The sequence below is a fragment of the Centroberyx gerrardi genome, chromosome 10, assembly GCF_048128805.1.
Source record: "Centroberyx gerrardi isolate f3 chromosome 10, fCenGer3.hap1.cur.20231027, whole genome shotgun sequence".
Classification (NCBI taxonomy): domain Eukaryota; kingdom Metazoa; phylum Chordata; class Actinopteri; order Beryciformes; family Berycidae; genus Centroberyx; species Centroberyx gerrardi.
The window spans coordinates 17,161,479-17,182,052 of record NC_136006.1 but is presented as its reverse complement, the minus strand read 5'-3'; the positions used below and the strand labels follow the sequence as shown (position 1 = coordinate 17,182,052).

The 20,574-nt window shown below is 40.1% G+C and overlaps 3 protein-coding genes across 4 annotated transcripts; all 3 read right to left on the bottom strand.

Moving 5' to 3' along the window:
- Positions 1-8,267: 8,267 nt before the first annotated feature.
- Positions 8,268-9,906, bottom strand: tmsb4x (thymosin beta 4 X-linked). The gene is made up of 3 exons (XM_071927079.2): positions 9,750-9,906; positions 8,838-8,950; positions 8,268-8,726 (listed from the first exon to the last, which is right to left on the bottom strand). Exons 2-3 carry the CDS (start codon positions 8,935-8,937, stop codon positions 8,695-8,697), a joined length of 132 nt encoding a protein of 43 aa, XP_071783180.1. The 5' UTR covers positions 8,938-8,950; positions 9,750-9,906; the 3' UTR covers positions 8,268-8,694.
- A 753-nt stretch (positions 9,907-10,659) lies between these two features.
- Positions 10,660-14,861, bottom strand: LOC139933067 (toll-like receptor 8). Of its 2 annotated transcripts, XM_071927075.2 has the most exons (3): positions 14,597-14,861; positions 13,939-14,011; positions 10,660-11,381 (listed from the first exon to the last, which is right to left on the bottom strand). In XM_071927075.2, exons 1-3 carry the CDS (start codon positions 14,604-14,606, stop codon positions 10,922-10,924), a joined length of 543 nt encoding a protein of 180 aa, XP_071783176.2. In that variant the 5' UTR covers positions 14,607-14,861; the 3' UTR covers positions 10,660-10,921. The 2 variants fall into 2 exon arrangements, with proteins under 2 accessions (XP_071783176.2, XP_071783175.2); XM_071927074.2 differs by having other exon boundaries at positions 10,660-14,011.
- A 451-nt stretch (positions 14,862-15,312) lies between these two features.
- On the bottom strand, positions 15,313-18,887 carry LOC139933014 (toll-like receptor 7). The gene is made up of 2 exons (XM_071926989.2): positions 18,873-18,887; positions 15,313-18,522 (listed from the first exon to the last, which is right to left on the bottom strand). Exons 1-2 carry the CDS (start codon positions 18,885-18,887, stop codon positions 15,382-15,384), a joined length of 3,156 nt encoding a protein of 1,051 aa, XP_071783090.2. The 3' UTR covers positions 15,313-15,381.
- Between the last annotated feature and the right edge of the window lie 1,687 nt (positions 18,888-20,574).

Sequence of the window (20,574 nt, the reverse complement as noted above, 5' to 3'; positions counted from 1 at the left end):
ACGCACTGTATTTCTTTGTTTTTGCTTTTCTGCTTGAGTAGCGATGTCTGAAATTGGTACGATATATTTAGCATAAGTGTGTATTTTATTTCTTCTAAGTGTGGCATCATGTGTGCTGAGGGGAGGAGCGTTGATGAGTAGACGTGTGTGTGTGTGTGTGTGTGTGTGTGTGTGTGTGTGGTGGGGGTGGGGGGGGGTATGCCAGGCTCACAGCTGGGGAGCTACTCTCCTCAGCAGGGCGATTCTCCTCCAGTTGAAAGGTTGCATGCACATGTCACATTGAATCGCATTGCACTGCGTCCTTCTCACTGCACCAAAGACACATCTGCTTAGCTAATCAGATGAGCTCTCTGTTGGTAGGACAGATTTGCAGAGTGTTTTTCCTACAACAAAGGATAACTTGAAATGAAAAAATGAAGCGAAAATCTATCCCAGTGACACAATTCAGGAGTAAACACCGAAAATACCCCTCCTCCTCAGAATTAGACTACCTTTGTGTATAAGTATTTTTCTCACTTCCTAATATGGTCGTTGAGCTCTCTCCAGTCAGATAGTTATGTGGTCACATCACTGCATGCGCCAAAACAAGCCTTTCTTTGGAAAATACTAGCTTTGAAACTGGAAGCAAATTACTGTATGTGGATACTTTAGCCTTAGTGTAATAGCATACTTGAATTTCACTCATTCCATAATGAATTCCCTCAAGGGTAAATTATGTTTTTGATGCAGTGCATCCAACCATTTTCTCTTTGTCTCAGGTTACCTTAAAGGAAAAATCCACCCTGGGATCTGTTAGATATCATCAGTTTATGATGTTGAATGCATTCCAGGAGTTATTTTGTGTTTGGTGTGCCCGCTTTGCCTCAACCTGCCTCGTCTACTTCTACTTCAGTTAGTGGTTTCCTACGTATCCCAGAATGACCCACAAGCCCTTGCTCCAAACACAATATGTCTTTTGACTGCCTTGCATCCTGGTCTATTGAGGCTACTGTCGGTGGAGAAATTGGTCTCTCTCCTCTTCTACGATGGATTTCTCCCTGTATGATTGTTGAATGTTGATGCAAAATGGTGAGTCTAGAAAGAAGCCCTCGCTCTTTGATTCTGAGGGACTGACACCAAAACCAGATGTTTACTGTTGATCTTTTAGATAGCTGAAAAATTGTAGCTGCACTGGAAATATATGTGACATCACATTGTAATGGGCCCAGAAATGCAAGGTACATCATCAAAAGCTGTTTTTTTTAAAAGTGTCGATGTGTTTTAGGGTTTATTTTTCCATTAAGTATTGCTATCATAAGGGCCACTTTACCTGCAGCTGTTTTCTGGAGTTTTTTTGTACCAAGCTCTCCTGGAATATAAATATGTGGCAATTTGGTCAACTTGAAGCAGTTTATTGAGTCCATTTTTACTTCTGGGCCCATACTTTTGTGGAATACAACCAGAGGAGTGACCTTCTGTAAGAGGAGATGCTCTGTGCCAAGTAGTAGTTTGCTATTCACCTACCGCCCTTCAGGGAATGAGAAACAGGTCTGGGAACTCTGCCTTTGTCTCTCCCCAGTTATCATGTGAGCAGAAAGAACACTGTTATGGGCTTTCAACTTGTTGTATTTTGTTGGATAAATTCAGCTCCCATTGCTTTTTCAGCAACTTACATTTGCTTCATTTCTCCCCTCTAACTCAAATCTGAAGTATAGCACAAGGCAGATTTCTGGGAATATCTTTGTCACTCATGGCAACTATTATGGGATGTCGCGGGATTGGCCAGCTCACACCCTCAGCTTTTGTGCCTACCTATCACACAATAGCACGGGCGCTTTTTCCCACCATGGATATGATAATGAAGACAAAGATGAATAGCCCTTCCCTCGGTGCTCTCTGAATTAAGAACATAAAGACGCTGAACACTCCTAGATGGAAGAATGAACGCTTTTTCTCAACATCTGCTTTTCATCATGTATGCCCAATGGTGAAGATTAACTACAGCATTTTTATATGAATCAATTAACATTGGACTCCAAAACTGTTTTTCTGCATAAGCACTATGAGATGTGGTTTTGACACTAATAGTTATTTTTTCTCTTGTTAACATTCCATAATGCTCTTCTTCAAAATGTATCTATGAAAATTTTGCGATCATTCAGTCTCATTAATAAAGCCCTAGGTGATAGACACAAACATAGGCATCATTGCACAGCAGCAATAGACACTTCCCATTTGGTGCCATTTGGTTTGCATAGACTGCTAAGTTAAACAGGTTAATTATTCATCTCATGTCACTTTGTTTTTTCCAGGAAAGCTTCCATTAGAGGCCCTGGCCAGATCCATGCTCCTTCCTAAACTAAATGAATAAGTGATGGTACCACTATCTAAAAGTATGAAGAACTGATGCCATTGATTTGTTTAATCAGTGCTTATTTATAGTACATATATCGCTCCACAGCCAATCACGCTACTCTGTGAGGAAAACTAAACTGCCAGGAGTATGTTCTCTTTTCACATGGCCAATGCTGACAATAACAAATATAGTCAAGAATAGCTTTGAGTGTTGCGAAGTTGTCTTTTCCCATGAAAAATGGTCACGATGGAAACATTCTCCAGTGTGACGTAAACAAACACAGCTTCTGAAATTCCTGAAGTTCCTTGTTGCACTGTCACCAGAACACACCACTACAAAACACACAGTTATGTCTTAAGGCGTTTATCTGTTGAGGGGAAGAAACAAAGCGTTTTGACATTTCGACATGGAATATTAGGTGGCAAAGATCCTGTCATTTGTAGAAAAATGTGTTTTTTCACATATTACAATAAACTGCCTGCTGTACTGAGCATGCTGTATGCAGCTGTGATTTGTTCACAGTAATGCATTAGGTGTTCCACAACAGCACAACTTTTCATGGATTGTGTGGTCCAAGGCCACAAACCAAACCCAATGGCTGAGGTTCAATTTGCTTGTCAACACTTGTAATCATTGCCGGGAGCTATACTAAAACTCTAAAAAATGCAAAGCTGTGCCTGAACATGAACAACCTGCCTGGGCAGGTATATTGTCACTGGCACTCCCACTCTACCCATAGGGGAATCGTTGTGTATTCTTTTGACCTGCTAGTCTTAAAATAGTTCACTTGGGCTTGTAGATAGCTGGAGTTCCCCCTGCTCTTCTTCTCCCACCAGTCTTTCCCATCTGATTAGCCGACCCATTCATTATAGTGGAACATTTGTTGCTTAATTTGTTCTAAGATGTGCAATGCTTTATGATTTGTTCATAGCTGGGCAACTGAGTGCATGTATTCTGCTAAAAAAAAACAAAAAAACAAGATACACTTGGTCAGGTGTGTATAATACTACTCTGTAGTCACAAACCTACCTCTCTATCATTATGCAAGGACATGCCACGTTTATTACAGTTTAATTACACATTAAACTGATTCAGTTAATGTCATTGGGATTGTTATGCTTGCAATTCATATTTTATTTTGAGCATTTATTGAAATAATAGATGTAAAGGGCTTGGAGAAAACTGACTATCATGCCAAAGGAGGTCAAAGTTATTGTCAGGAACTGTAATGATCATGTGACTTCCTGATCATGAACAACTACAATGTGCCACATAACAAAACTGCCTTTGTACTGTCTCAAGAGAGAACTAGAAGCACAAGCAAATTCCTAAAATCACAATTACTTGCACTGATTTGGTGATTATAGTCAACGCTTTGTTGCCTGAACAACAATATGCCTTAGTGAAGTAATTTAATGTGAGCTGAGTGGTTTTAGAACTGCGGTCTCTATGATCGTCTGAAAACCCGATGAAAGCTAAAAGCACCTGTCTGCTACCATGGAAACAGGGTGAGTAAGATGGATCTGGGCGTTCAGCTTTAAGGCTGAGCATAAGGCAGGAGCCAGACAGAGAGATGTGTTTCACCATGCTGCTGCTCGCAGCTGTTAGATCTGTAACTTCCTCTTGCTTGCAATAATAATAACCTGTAGGAACTAGCCTTCTTTCACCCCTGCAGCGTTTCCTGTTCAAAGAACCTCATGTTCTCAGAGTATGATGTTACATGAGTGAGTTTGCTGCAAACATTAAGGGATGCTTATTAACATGTGAGAGTATTGGTTTTTACCCCATTTACGTGCATAAACATTGCTGAATCTCATTCCAATTTTTCAGAAATAAAAACTTTTTGAATGTGGTAAGAGGGGCTTGTTCAATTATAAATAGGATAGGCCTCTAAAAATCCTGAACCCTACCAAGGTGCCCGGCCCACAACGGCTTACAAGACACATCAACACGTCACACTGCAATATGTGTCTAATAAACATTCCAAAACAGGCTCAGGCATCACACAAAGTACACTGCTGTTTTGCCCAGGTTTCACAGATAACATTAGTCACGTAGTTCTGCAGCATATCTATTTCATAATTGTCTAAATTAGCAGCTAATTTCTTTGGGTTAGACAATTGTGAAATAGATTTAATTTTGGTTAGATATCTCTTTCATACTTGTCTAACCAAAAGAAATTAGCAGAAATAGTAATCAATTGGCTATAAAGCAAACAGCTCATAATACAAGAACAACATAGAACAACAAAATTAATTTAATTTTCAATTTCTCCCAGATAATATAGCAGACAGATTCTGTCCTCATCTGGTTTACCACTGAACCTTCCTGATTCTAACCTATGCTGTGAGAGATTTTGGGCTTCTGGACAAGTTTTATGTGATACAGGATTCTGACATAGCTCTAAGCTATAAGCTATAGCTTAATAGTACAATATCTTCATTCATCTTCAATATCATCTTCAATATCTTCATTGTTTAGGTTTATACCAAATACCAGCATCCCATTTTTTCTTTGTGAATAAGAAATGATTTGTTTTTAACATCCTGCATATCACACCATAGTGTGGGCAGTAGCAGTGTGGGCAGTAGCGGTCCCAATGTGGTTAGAGCTCTAAAGCACTTTCTCTGTGCATCTATAGGGAGACGGAGGGAGACTCAGAGGCATCTGTGTTCTTCAGTGAGAGCTGCAGTCAGTCACAGCCACAGCCGGTCCAGAGGGTGCCCGTCACAACACTGGCAGATGGCCTCTTGGTGCCATGGGCCAAGTTCACCACAATCACCCTTTAGTGTGCCTGCCATTTGCATCCCTTTCCATGGACAATTATGTGTCCTTGACTGGGCTGACACCATCATGGAATTCAGGTCCATACAAACAACATTAGTGAACACAGAGTACTTCAGAATAATGAGAAAATGTTTACATTTACATTTTAGGCATTTAGCTGATGCTAGCTGAGCAACTTACAATGAGTGAGCAGGTAAGGGTTCGGGTGTGTTGCTCAAGGACACTTCGACAGGACACATGGCTGGTTATGGGACCGTCTCTCTAACCGTTTCGCTAAACATATTATAAAATAGATTATGAAAGTGTGGAGAGGGTGTCGAGGGGGATAGTAGTGTCTCTGTCTGGCATGGTGACACCTTGCAGTGTGTAGTATTGGCTAATGTGCTCCTCTCAGCCTCTGTGTTTACACATTGTTGTTGGACACTGAGGAGCTGTTGTGTGACTAGAAACACATAAGGATGGCAGGGGATTGAGGGGGGGCTGGCATCACGATGTGTGTAACCCACTAATCGTACCACCACTCAGACAATGAATAAGGTCAACAGTGAATTGTGGGTTCTCAGAAATCCATTCAATCTCAGTATATTTCATCTGGATAGGGTTAACCAAATCATTTGACTGACATGCAATGAGTGGTCTTTTGTTGGATAACGTGTTACATCATAGCTTTATTACTTTAAGTTTCTAGCAGAGTGGCCCTGCACATCTTATTGGGGGGGATTTCCATTTTGTGGCCTTTTGTTGTGTCCTAAAAATGGCAAATAGAAAATAACTAACGTCCTCATGTTTTTTTTTTCCACACTAAAAATGACTTTTGGATTAAATGGAGCCTGGGAAGTGGATGAATATGAACTTGTGCCCCTCCCCTCAGCAGAGCCCATTGTTGTTGTTTCAGCACAGCTGTTATGTTCTGTGGACACACTGCAGGCCTGGAAGTCAGTTACGTAATCTCTCTCTCTCTCTCTCTCTCTCTCTCTCTCTCTCTCTTTCTCTCTCTCTCTCTCTCTCTCTCTCTCTCTCTCTCTCTCTCTCTCCTTTTCTTTCCACATACTCCCTGTAAGATGCAGCTGTAATCCCTGTGCAGCAGAAGGAGGTAGCACAGGTCCTCATTCTTTCTTTTTGTGACAGCCTCCAGTGACAGATGTCCAGAGGTCTGAATGAGTCGTCCCCCAACCATACCTAGGTGTACACATGAAATGAGGCCACCAAGAGCAAGGCTTTGGTGGACTGACAGCACTCATCACTCACAGCACTACTCATATGCAATGAACATAATCCTGCATGGGAAAATGTGTCACCATCTCTGTACAATCGCATGCCTGCCTTTGGTGCACTGATCTAACCTTCTCTAATATGCCTCTTGTCAGACTCGTTTTTTACTTGTTTTTTGAAGACAGCTTCACAGCCAAAACCTATTCAGAAAAGAAAGATTGAACTCCTGTACTTGAGAAAACTACAGTTTTCCCCTTCAGCGAGGAAGCTACTCTGCTTCTGCCTTTTATGTATATTAGAACACACGGCCTTAGGGCCGCTTGCCACAGTCAGCCTCAATCAGGTTCAGGCTGTTCACACTGTGTACCTGTCACCTCCTATTACCATATAGGGCATCAGGGGAGGAAGTTGACAGTAGACACAGGAAAACCCCAGCCGCCTCCTGAGCTCAATGAGCAGTCTTTGTGTTACCAGCAGCTACATCTTCTGTCAGCCATGTTTTCTGTTCATTTTTGTTCTATCATAACCTATCAAAAGGAGTATACAATGTTATACTACTGCAAATATTTTATAACAATGCAGAAGAAAACACACAGTTGCTGATAATATCTTTGACTGGACAACTAAAGTCAGCATCTATACCTCTGGCAGGCAGCCCTCCACTCTGACCCAACACTCGAGGTGTATTTGAGGAGTTGAGGGCCTTCTTGTCAGGCAGAGGAGTTTCTCACAAGTGCTTTCATTAGCCTCACTGTGGGAAATTGCTGTAGCTACAGCTGGAGGCAGAGTGGGGAGGGACCAGGGACGGCTCCTGCTCTGAGCTGGCTGAACAAGCTGGCCTGCTGCAGCTGCGAGGAAGGAAGTCTTGCTGTGTGCTATACAGGCCTGCAAGGCCCATTTTGAGAAAGGGTTGGGAACGCCTTCGTTTTTCCAGGCAAGGCAAGATGAGGCAAAGGCTAGCTGGGCCTCTGGAATAGATTGAGGTAAAACATGCCAGATTGGTCTACTCTGTATTGAAGTTCAACAAAGTGGCGAGTTAGGGATGGGTTCAACTATGCATCTTACTCACTCCAGGAAGTGAGCACATGCTTTGGGTGGCCTTAGTCATGCTCAGATGGTTTGATTAGGTAGTAGCAGCTAGAGAGGGACACTATGGGGGAAATCTTATTCACACTAGTTATAGAATAACTGAGTTCATATCAAGTACTGTATTCTCCACTGGAAGAATTTGATGCATATCTTTTGTTTGGATTACATTATCTGCCACATATTGTTACAGGTAACTTGTGTCCATATTGTTCTGAATCCTCCTGAGCATGATGTGACCTCATTGATTCAAATTCCCAGGTACGGGTCACAAAAAGATTAGGGAAGTCAGACTTTTGGCCTCAGTTAATCTAAGTGTAACCAGCTTATCATGCATCTTGACACAGGAGGACCTCTAAATCCTAAAGTGCATGAGCAACCAGTTTGGAGGTCAATCTTGACCTCAGTGGCTTTTTGCCACTACCAAACCAACTCCAAGCAGAGCATTGTTTAACTGGAGCAAGCTGTTAAGCTGTTGCACTGAGGATTGCCGTGGGTGCAGTTCTGGGTCAGTTGGTGACGACACTGTGCTAGCGCTGGCTGCACAGACAGAAGCAATGCCTACTCATCCTTATAAAAATGCTGCAAGTGTTATTTCAATGAGAACACAGCAGTTTAAAATTAGTGAAAACTTCCTTCCTAGTCATATCGCATACAAAAATATATATATATATATATATATATATATATATATATATATATATATATATCACAAAATGTGCCAGTTTGTTACATTTTAATGTGATTCTTATGCAACAGCCTGGCAAAAACTGCAAGGAAAGTTGGCATAACTTATCTCATTTAACTCCTGCAAGTGTCAAATCAAGAAAACCGCTACAAAACAGTGTACAGTTTCTTTTTTTATTTGCATATCAAAACAAACTTGTGCATTCCAGAATTTAACTCTTACAAAACAATTTAACAAAAATCAAACACTGCTTGCTTTGTGAGCATTTCACAAGTGGCCAGAGTGTAGATCCCTCAACTGTTGAATCACATCCCTGCTCTTCCACACTTTGAACCAGATGCAGACACAGGAACAGATGACCAAGACCCCATGCTGACATCAAGCCACATTTCCTTTACACAGACTGCCAGTCAGTAGTCATTTTCTTGCTGTAGAAAAGGGGATCTAGGAAGTGGGTGGGGTTTGTACAGTCATTGTTTTGTCCAATAGTACTGATACTTTGGGATACAGTTACACAGCTTGAGAAAAAAAAAAAGTGAAAAAAGGCAATGCTTGTGGAATGTACAGTGCATAGGAGGATGGGTCTTCATGATGAGTCCGCCTTCTCCTGTTCAATGGCTGAAAAAGAGAAGAAAAGAAAGTCAGTCGGTATGCAACATACCGTAAGTAACCAAGAAAAAAACAAAAAAAAAAATACCTTCCTAATCCTGGGCATAGTAGGCTACTTACTTTCTTTGGTGGGCAAGGGGTTTTTCTCTTGCGTCTCAGTCTTCCTCAGCTTGGTCTTGTCAAAGCTGGTGACTTCCTCAACATTAGGTTTGTCAGCCATGTTTGCAGGGGCTCTAAAAAGGAGACAGTCAGACAATATGGACTTGATTTAAATGTAGTTGTACTTCAGCAGGCTAAATGCGAGTTTATCATTCACCGAAATGTCCTAATTCAGCATGCAGTAGTTGAGGTCAAAATTAACAGAGCTTACACTAATAGGCTATGGCCTCATTGGCAATCAGAAAAAGTGATAAATCAGGGGTTTATCTCAAGACTGTTTAATGAAACAATACACGTTCAATTCTCCGTCTGTGCACGTGTTTCAACACTGGTTAGCGCCTTGAGAAAAGCTTTGTGTCAGTTCTGAGCCGTCTGCAGGCTCAGAGAAGGAACCACCGCCCTGTTTGGCAGCGTCTCAAAAAACTTGCAGACTGCTTCAACTGTTGTGGTAAACCCCCTATTTTCAACACACTCTGAAGCTCAATGCACGGCACATTTAAGGTTGTGTTAACGTTGTAACATGTTCAGCCAAATGTTCAGCCAAATAGGTGTTTCTAGGTAGCCTACTAGCAACAGTATTTGACTCGTTACACAGACCGAAGAAGAAAGCCATTTCACTGAAGTACGCCCATTTGATAGGCTACGTAATTCTGCAACATTTTGTTTCAAGTAGGCTAGATATTCAACACTCCCTAGATTAATTCAGATGGCTTTTGACATAATTAACAACCGACACCGTTTGATATTGAACTAGAAAATCGGGAAACGATGAAGAAAAACGCAATAACCCCGGAGACTATATATCATTGATATCATTAAAAGATAAAAGCTGACTTACAATATACTTGCAATATTAATAATGAGCACACTCACCACAGTTGTGCTCGGAGAGTCGCAGATGTGTGTAGACTACGTCCTGGTCTCGATGGCGCAGCAGCAGTGTGTAGCAGCAAACCTCAATCAAAGAATAAATACTCCGCAGTATGCAAATAATGACGTGACGTCACGGTCAACCTTTCTAAACCAGACTTTGTACAAACATATTTTTGCAATAAGAGCAGTGAAAATCACTTAAAAATCCTACGACCAAACGATTGATGCATCAATTTTCGTGTAGTCTTGCATTTAGTTGGACAAAAAAAAAAGATTTAGCCAATCCCACTATGACCAGCTGCATCTGATTAAATAAATGGAACAATTTTATTTATTTATTCCTCTCCGTAGAACACATCTTTATTGTCATACTGATTTTAAATGTTAACTCCAACCACATAGTGCATATGATGTACAAAATTAAAAATACCCATCTGGTTCAACTTGCAACAATACCTTATTGAAACTGTATCAGTGACGACACCATGTGGATACATATGGTAATACCTACTAATGCTTGGGCAGACTCACTGTCAGAGGCGTAGATACAGACAGACTGGAGGCATGGAGGTACAGTAAAGATCAGCTGGGCCCTGAGCTGCTAAAATATTTAACCCAAAGTCACTGCAGTGTTTGCAGTGCTTTTGGGTTTTATGAAGTTGAAATATGACTTTATATATCACACAATAGTTTTTGATATGATAATTTAGTCTAAACTTAAACCTTACATTAGCTGACAGTTAACTTTGTTTGAAATGCAGAAACATGCAATGCTATTTACTTAAATATAGATTTTAGCTATTTTTCCAGTGTAACCTGTTTAAAACATTGTGGTATAGATGAAGACCAAATGCCAGTTTACAATATTTAAGCCAACAAAATGACAGAGCTTTGAAAAGAAGTAGTTTATTCATACAATATACTCTTGCATTTTCACACAGATCACAATAAATTACGCCTCATTTTAACTGAATCACCAAAAACAATGAAATAATTTTTGAATAATTTGCTTCTATAAATCCCCGGGTAGAGTGATAAAGTCAAAAGGGAGCACATTAGGGTTGATGTATAATAATGTCTTGAAGCTATTGTGCGCAAAGGAAAGATATACAATTATTCCAAAAGATAGTCTTCAGATACAGTCTTCAATGATCTTTGTCCTGACTCCTGCTTCACTTGCTGGTGAAGTAGTTAGAGTAGGTCTTGGTGTACATCACCTGGTTGTCTACTCTGACAACGTTCCTCAGGTTTTGCCAGAACCACGGCTCTGCAGCTGCCGTTCTGGGCCATTCGACGATACTTTCCCCGCACAGCCTCCTCCTCAGGCTCAGGAAGTGAGAGTGCTGCAGCACAGGCTCCAGCATCAGCAGCACAATCACGTCCACATTCTCATCCAGTAGTCTTTGGTGGGCCAGGTACATCGCCAGCCTGAAAGCTCCGGTCCTAACGTAGGCCTCGGTTAAGACAAATAGGGTCTTGCGACTGTATTGAATGCTCTGAGTGAGGTTGTCTACCAATGGGACTCCAGGGGGCCAGTCCCTCTCCTCCAGACACAGAGGCAGATACTTCTCTCCTTCATCCTCCAACTTCACCCGCAAGTGCTCCATCACCCACTCTGAGACCTGTGGGTCTCTGGTGTCATAAGTTACAAAGACATCATAGACACTGTCTGGTGAGTTCAAGGAACGGTAGCCCTTCAATTTAGCTTTCAGGTAGTGCAGGACATAGGAAGCATCCCAGTAAAATAAGTGAGCTACTGTTGCCATGAACATAGTAACAATAATGAAGGCACTTGAGAGACTGCAGATCAAGAATGCCACATTGTCATTTACACACTGGTTAATGTCAAAGAGAATCATTACTTGACCCTTTTTGTTTGCTGGTGTGTCGCATTTCACATTAGTGGTCAGTCTAGGGATCTTTATATGATTGTCATCATTTTCCATCCACAGAATGAAATCTAATAAATCACAGGTACATTGGAATGGGTTGTTCTGCAAGAACAAGGTTTCAATATGATTTTCAGGTAAGAAGATAGATTGATTGATAATAGTCAGTTTGTTGTGGTTAAGGCAAAGAGTCTTAAGGCTTTTAGCACCCTGTAAAAATCCATTTGACAGGTGGGAAATTTTATTATGACTCAAGTCAAGCACACTCAAAGTGTGGGTGAAGTTTGAAATTATTTCTGGTACATAAGATAAAGAATTGAAGCTTAGATCTAGAATCTGAAGTTGATTGAAACCCAGTAGTTGACTCCATTCAAAATCATTAAGCAAATTATGACTTATGCGCAGTATGATGAGGTTATGTGGTAAATTTTCAAAAACATTTTTTGAAATATTTGTAATTTTGTTGAAGGATATATCTAAAATTGTCAAATTCGTAAGATTCATAAAAATCTTGTCGTACGAGCCATCCCTTTCTTTCCAAAGTTTCCCTAGATAATTAAATTGAAACTGAAGCTCACTTAATGACTTGCTCCACATCTCCTTTGTCGTTAATGTGGAAATGTAATTATGGCTCATATTTAATACTCTCAAAACAGGTAGATTTCTTAAAAAGTTTAAATTGTGTGTTATCCCATATGCTCTAAAGTAGTGAGGATTGTAGCTAAGGTCTAGTACTTCTAGTTTCTTTAATTCTGTGAAGGCATTGTCATAGGCCAGATCTATCTTGTTGAATGACAGGTCTAGGTAGGTCAGATTAGGCAATGATGAGAATTCTGTTCCATTTAGTGCTGCTGAAAATCCATTTCTCGATAGGTTGAGACATGCAATGTCTCCATAGCCCTCAAATTGCGTTGGAGTAATGAAGAAGAGATTATTTGAACTGAGGATTAGCACACGTCCAGAGTCAAAGCACTCTTGCTTGATAAGGCTGTGTGATATCTCATAAAAGAAGTCTCGATGGGGTTGTAAGAGCGGTGGAATAAAAGGGTCTGACTTCAGATTGCTTCCCTTATGGGGGCCTGGAGGACTGTTCACTGAAATGGGATACAGTCTGTTCTCTGCTAGGTATATCATTTTCAGGTGGGAGAAATTGCTGAATATGGTGGAGTCACAGTGAACAATGAAGTTAGTCCCTAAGTTCAATGCAGAGAGATTTTTGAGTTCATACAGAGGACTGAGTGTTTCTGATCCGATTTCTTGGAAGACTAAACCCTCTAAATGCAAAGTTCTAAGTGACATTAGATTTGAAAAATTCTTTGAAAGATTTATCGTTGGAGGGTAGGCCTTTAAACCAAAATTGAATGAAAGATCCATTTTTTCTAGTTTGGGAAGGTAGCTTAAAAATTTCATCTCACCAACAATAGCGTTGTCTAAAAAATTAAATGAGAGGAACAACTGCTTAAGATTGTTCAGACTCTCAAACCAAGAGGTCTCAAGGATCTTCAGTGAGTTCCCTCCTAAGTGCAATGTCTCAAGCTGTCTGAGATTGGCAAATGCTTGAGGATGGATGTTAAGAGAAATGTTAGGGCAAGGAACACAAGGATATGGAGCATTTCCACATCTCGGACAGTTCCCTTGTATTTTAAGGATTCGTAAGTTAGGTAGCCCAAGGAAATCATCCCACAAAATGTTTTGTATTGTGTTAGAACCAAGCATTAATGTGTCTACTGATTTGGGTATTCCTTTTGGAACTTGAGTTAAATTGTTAAAGGACAAGTCCAGAGCCTGCAGTTGGGTCAGAACTGAAAAACTGTCTTTCGTAATAATAAGGGATTGCCCACAAGGATTCCAGAAATAACAGTTTTTGGATATCCATAGTTTTGTCACGTTCATTATTCCAGTAAGGCTCCTGTTATCCAACAACATAATCTTGTTATTGTTTAGCTCAAGGGTTTCCAAAGTGAGAGGGAGATTGCTGGGAACTTTCTCCAGACGATTGCCACTCAGTCTCAGTTCATGCAGCTTTGTCAGGTTTTTGAAAGCATTCTCAGCAATGGTTTTCAGTCCCTTGTTATGGTTTACCCAGTTGAGATTGAGTACAGTCAGATTCACCAGATTAGAAAATGCATTAAGTGTTATATTCTCAATGTAGTTTTCTGATAAGTCCAGCTCAGTTGCATTACTAGTTATCCCTTCAGGCACTCTTTCCAGATGTCGCCCTCTGCATTGAAATACAATCATAGAGGCACTGTCGTTTTTGACATCACATGGAAACTGCGGTGACATCCATTTAGGCTTACATGCAGCAGGCTTGATCCCATAATGGCAACAGAGAGAGAATAGCACCAAGTGCGCCCAGCATGTGGCAGTAGTCTGTAGATAGACAACAAAAATCATTAACTGAAGTAACTTTCACCTGTATTATGTAATAATTTTTACATAATAGTAAAAGTATTGGGCTTTAACAATGGGAAATTGCTATTTCAGAATAGCACCAAAAGTACCCAGCAGGTGGCAGCAGTCTGCAGATAAACTTTAACACTGGAAAACAATAGAGATAGAATTCCTCTTCATAAAGATAATCTTATTATTATTATTTAGCACAATATCAACACTCCATAATCAAAAATGCAAAACAATTTTCACCAAACAATACAAACAGTCAAAAGTTTTTGGACTCAAATAAAGGTGGTTGGACCAAAAGCAATATCTAGTGGTAAAATTTCTTAGCATTAGCAAATGTTACACAGAATCATTATGCAAAATAAAGATTATAATAGACAGATTTGAAATAAAGTAAAATGGTGACGTGCTGATGAAAAAATGAAAGCTTTTCTGATTTAAAATCAACCAAAATGTTTTATTTTTTTATACAGTAAATTAATCTATTTTACTGTGATCTACAATGAACAAAGCTTCAAAATTACAGTAAAATTTGTAGTAATCAATAAAACTCACCATTGTTCATGTATTGATTCTTTATGATCCTTGAAAGACTATCTTGAGAAGAGGCAAAGTTCAGGTGCTTTGCAATCTATCAAGTAAAATGAATAAAGTATTTATAAAGAACTACATCTGTTTTCAGTGTCAGCGCATGTCATATCAGTCATTTTTGAGAAAGCTTACTTTAGCCTATGTCTGTGTTCGTTATCTCTAACTTACAAAAAAATCCCCCCGTGGCTGAAACCAAATGTAAAGACATTGAGCTGACTGGTGCAAATAACAAGATGGATCCTGGGTATGTGAATTGGAGAAGTACACCAGTTTTACTTCCCTTTATTTTTTTGATGCTATATATCAGTTAGTGAGAGAGAGACAGAAAGGCATGGGAGAGAGAGATGGGAGGACATGCAGCAAATGACCGACTGAGCCTTATGGTACGCGCTCTACTCGGTGAGCCACCGGGGCGCCCCTTACTTCCTTCTTTTGGAGTATGTTGGTAATGCCATTGCTTTCATTGCTTCCTCTGACTTATTAAATGATAACAACATCCATTGTGTTTGGAAACGATTACTTTTTCATTAGTTCTTCTTTGATGGGTGAGAGTTTTGAGCAGAGAATTAACAATAACCCCAGCACACAATCAACCGTTAATATTGTCAGAATTTTCATATGTGTACATTTAAATGTTAACATAACCACACACTGTAGTTCATATAGTACATTCAGGACAATCTAAAATTCATGGAGAACTAAATGTCATACTGTCACCAACAGAACGTCTTGGTCTTTGATGAGTCTTTTTAAAGTGTCTCCTTGAAGAGATTACTATATTGTTTGTGACTCTCTGTTGCCAACACACTTTTCAGGCTGAACCAAAAGTATGGCTGGGCCTGAGGATTTCTTGGCCACTCCAGCACAGACCGCTTATACAGTCTCTTCCGTAATCTCAGGTACTTTGAACGGCATGGTACTTTCTCTAAGAAGATCAAGACAATAACGTCATTCTTTTCATCCAGTAGCCTCTGGTTGGCCATGTAGAACGCTGTCTTGAAGCTCCCACTTTTTATGTAGTTGTTGGTGAGAATGAACACTGTCCTCTTGCTCTGGTGGATGCTCTGGGAGAGGTTGTCGATCAGGGGGCATCCAGGGATCCAGTCTCGTTCCTCCAGGCACAATGTCAGATGACGGTCTCCGCGCTCCTCCAGATGAACACACAGTTCCTTAATCACCCACTCTGACACCGCCAGGTCCTTCTTATCGTACACCACAAAGGCATCATAGGCAGCGCTCGGGGAGGACAGGCGGCCATAGCCTTTGAGCTTGGCCAGGCAGAAGTGGTAGATGTACCAGACGTCCCAGAGGAAGAGATGGCTGGAGATGGACAGGGTGAAGCAGCTGAGGACAAGGGAAGTCATCAGGATGTAGAGGAGGATTGACAGGTAGTTGTGCTGGCAGGCCAGCAAGTCCACTGAGATGACAGCATGGCCTCTTTGTGCCCCTGGAGCGGCACAGGTCACATCTGTGGCTAGTCTAGGGATGGTAACTGTGGTCCTGTTGAGCCATGCCACAAACCAAGTGGCATTACAAGTGCACAGGAATCTGTTTTTGTGCAAGAGTAGCATGTCCATCTTGTTAATAACATCATCTGGAATACTAGACTGTTCAATGTGTTGAATACGATTGGAACTAAGATCTAGATATTTTAAACTGTAGGCATCCTTGAGGAAATCTGGGGAGAGTCGTATAATTTGGTTTTTATGTAAAATGAGCTTATTGAGAGATTTGGTGCAGTTGGAAAGCATATCTGGAACAGTAGTTAAGCTATTAGCACTGAGATCTAAGACTTTCAAAGAATGTAGAACTTCTAGTTTTGCCCAAAGAAAGACCTTTAGTTTATTGTTTTTGATGTAAAGCTCAGATAGTGTGTCTGGCAAACCATTGAACACTTGCTCCCGAATGAAATTGAGGTTATTATTGGAGATATCTAGCACACTCAGATTAACTAGTTTTTTGAAGTAATTGACGTATCTGCTGTCGCCATCTCTCCACAGCAAATCTAAACGGTTATCTCTGAACTCTAATCTCTCTAGAGAAAAACTCACCAGCTCTGTGTTAGTGGAAGTAGATATCTTATTGTGGTTCATCAGTAATATCTTAAGCTTTGGTAAATTTATAGTGAAATTAAGCATGTGAGTCAAGCCCTCAGATTCAAAATAATGGTTGTTATTACTTATGTCCAAGATGACTAGATTTTTCAGTTCTTGAAATGCAGTTGGATAGAGCAGGTCTAGGCGATTCCATGAGAAGTCCAGATATTGTAAATTAGTTAGATAAGTAAATTCAGAGCCATTCAAACTTTGGCTCATTGCATTTCCAGACAGATTAAGGCATCTCAGCTCACCAAGATTTAAAAAACTTGAGTGGAGGAAGAATATGTTATTTCTGCTTACATCCAGAGTTTTCCCAAACTGACTGCAGTTCCTATTGACAAATGAATTAACTGTTCCAACTTCTTTATCTTTGTATTTGCAGCTGCGCGCATATTCATCATATCTAAAATAATGAATCTCTCTCACTTCGCTACCTTGGTACTCATCAGCACCAGACATGGGAGACCCATACAAGGACTCTCCTCCAGAGAATCCGACAAACGCCTGTCCCTCAGAGGGGGAAGATATTTTGTTGTCAGACAGATTGATTATTTTGAAGCTTTTCAGTTGCATCAGAATGCTAAGGTTGGCCATTTTAATGAAGTTTGTACCCAGATCTACAACCTCCAGGTTCGGTAGAGATTTCAAGGGACTGATGCTCTGTGGGGTTAGTTGCTGGAACACAAAGCCCCTTAGTCTGAGTATTTTAAGGGATTTGAGGCAGGAGAAGCTGGAACTCAGTTTCAGTGTTGCAGGGTACCTCTGGAGCTCATAGTTAAATGAAAGGTCCAGTTCTTCCAGTTTGGGCAGAGCTTTTGGGAAGTAAGTGAATGTTATCTCTTGTGCTAAAAAGTTTGTTGAGAGATCAAGCACTCTCAGCTCCTTAGAGTTGTTAAACCACTCAGAAAGCACATATGTCAGAGAGTTACTATGCATGCGCAGTGTCTTCAGTTTTGTCAAAGTTTTAAAAGCTGTCTCGCTGATCTTAAGCTGTGAATTGTGTGGGCATGGGTCACATGGAAATGGGGCATTGTAACAACGTGGACAGTTTCCACTAATATCTAGAATTTCCAAATTAGTTAAGTTTTGGAAATCCTCCTCTGTGACTTCTTCAATTTTATTGTTATAGAGATACAACTCCTTTAGACTTGTGGGTAGTAGGGGTGGAATATAGGATAAGTTATTTGACTTAACAGATAACAATGTCAAATTGCTGAACTGTAAAAACGCACCTTCCTCTATTTCATAGGAAACATTGCATGGGTTACGATAATAGCAATTTTGACCGAGGTAAAGGCTCTCAACATTGCTAATCTCAGAGAGGTTTTCTTTAGAAATGTAATAAATGTGATTCACTTCTAAGCTCAGCAGGATCAGATTTGGAGGCAGGCCTTTAGGTATACTATGGAGCTGGTTGCCATCCAGATACAGTGCTCGCAGATTCTTCAGGCTGGCAAAGGTATTTTCCTTAATTGTCACACTCTCTGTACACATACGGTCCTTGGGGCCAATTTTGATGGGCACACAGTTGCACCTCATGTCAATCTCAGTAAGGTTCTCCAGACCCTGAAAGGACGTGGAGTTTAAACTAGGAATGTGGTTGATGGTGAGAGTCAGATTGGTGGTGTCTCCTGGGATGCCATTCGGGATTTCTTTGAGGCTTCTCTCAGTGCAGTCCACCTTCACCACAGTCCCATTGCTGGCATCGCTAACATCACATGGCAGGGTTTTTGGGTATGAGCTAGTAGCAGCCAATATGGAGAAACAACACCACAGCAGTGCCACACACACCTGTGCGGAAACACAGTCTGTCCTCTGGCAACAGGGTGGGTGGGAGGGGGGCAAAGGAACAGTCACATTACCAAGTCATCACAATGCAGATACTCATAATCAACTATTCAGCAGGACATAAATCTGTCATGAATATCAAGAATCACATGCTAAAACTAACGTTCTGAGTAAATCGTGTACATGCTACTTCATAATACAACTAGAAGCTTGTGTGAGGGCATTTTCATTTTCCATTTCTCTAGGTAGTTTACAGTCCCTTCATTCCAAGTCAACATGCAATTTATTTGTTAGCATTTGAATTTTCACATGCCATGCAATATTTAAGTAATGTGAAGGTTATTGCTACTTACCAGGTTGAAGACCATGGTTCACGTGAGAGTTAGAGGTACAATGAGCTCTATTGTCAAGTTGGATCAAGTGTTACAAGAAATCTGATATTGATGATCAGTTGTAAGGTGGTCCTTTTGGTGAAGACGAAAGTAACAGGTGGCTGGGTTACTGTATCTATAATTAGCCAGAATCACTTCCCTATTGTCAGACACATCCAAATCTCCCAGCTTTTGCTATGTCTGAAAAAATAAATTAGTTTAACTGTTGACTGACTGCTGTAGCCTATATGATTATTTGCAAAGAGCTTTATGCTGTCATTAATATAATAATACAAATAGGCTTCATAGGACAGAGATCAAAGGTGATTTCCAAATAATGGTCTCTTGCTCTTACAATAGCACAGTTGAAGGGGTTCAGAGGGGTTCATGGTTGTTCAGTAGCAACCAGTGGGTAGAGCTGCCCCTGTTTCATTTCTGTTTAGCCTGCAGGGGAAAGTGAAACTCATGCTTAGGTTTAGCAATACAACAACCACATCAAACCACATCAAACTTCCCTCCCTGGTAGTCACATGGTGAACCCACTAATTGGATAACAATAGTCAGTTCTGTAATCTGTTGCTGTTCTGTGGTCATCTGTCTGAATAACATTCACTAGCACTCATATTCTGTCCAGACAGTATGCATATTTTGCCCTTAATTTGAGAGACCCAATGCAGGAGCAGGTACTGTAGTTTTAGAAAAAAGCATCTGGCCTGGCCAGTTGCAGTGAAAAGGAGGTGAGGAGAAAGAGTCTTTGTTACACGCATGTATATGCATCAACATGCAACATGTGCCTGTCTACTCTCACAAATACCACCATGCAAACACACTCCACAGCCCCCACAGTGAAACAGGCCATCGTCATCATTAATGCAAAAAGCATCACCCAGGCCTGAGTAAATGGTAAAATTATGAATTATTAAACATAGTTATAAAACCAAACATGGGTCAAGCAAGTTTTCAGTATGAAAATGCAATTTTAAGAACAAACTTCTACAATTTAGAAGAGCCATTCTGTTAGCCTTTTATAATTCTGCCTCAGAGAACAATTGAAAAGGGAAATGATGACTATGGATTTACATGTAGTATTAGGGCTGTACAGTAGAAAACAAACAAAGAAAATTTGGTATTGTATGACAGGTTGGTACAGGACATACATACAAGTGTGCAGTAAAAGACAGAAACAAGGAATCACTTAAGGTTAAAGTTTTTAAAACTTTTAATATTTTTTTTTAATGATGGTGACAAAAAATAACAGGAAAGTACTTGGTGATGTTGTGTGCAAAGTATTCATAAACTCAAGGTGAATCCAGCAAATGAAAAAGATTACAGTCATATGTACTATTTTTGTCTTGTCTTGTCTTGCGCAATGATTTGTCTAGAGCTGTTTGTTTTATATTGTATGCATTTTTCCAACATAATATGTTTTATAATTTATAACCAAGGTACATATACTAATAAGGTTTTAATAATCTACATGATAAGCCCCCAAAGATCATCAATAACTAAAATAATCCCTATTATATAATATTAGATAATATACTTGGGGGGGTTCATATTATTCTTCATAGAGGCCTTAATATAATCTATTTAAAAGTTTCATTATGATTCATATAATTCATTTTTACTTTACATAATAAAATACTGTATACACAAGGCAAGGTTTTTCACAGCAGTTCGCATT

Excerpts from the sequence above, each read along its gene's own strand:
- tmsb4x (XM_071927079.2), bottom strand. The coding sequence starts at position 8,937 with ATGGCTGACAAACCTAATGTTGAGGAAGTCACCAGCTTTGACAAGACC. Across the intron at positions 8,727-8,837 it reads CCCCTTGCCCACCAAAGAAA|CCATTGAACAGGAGAAGGCG; the intron begins GTAAGTAGCCTA and ends TCTCTTTTTCAG.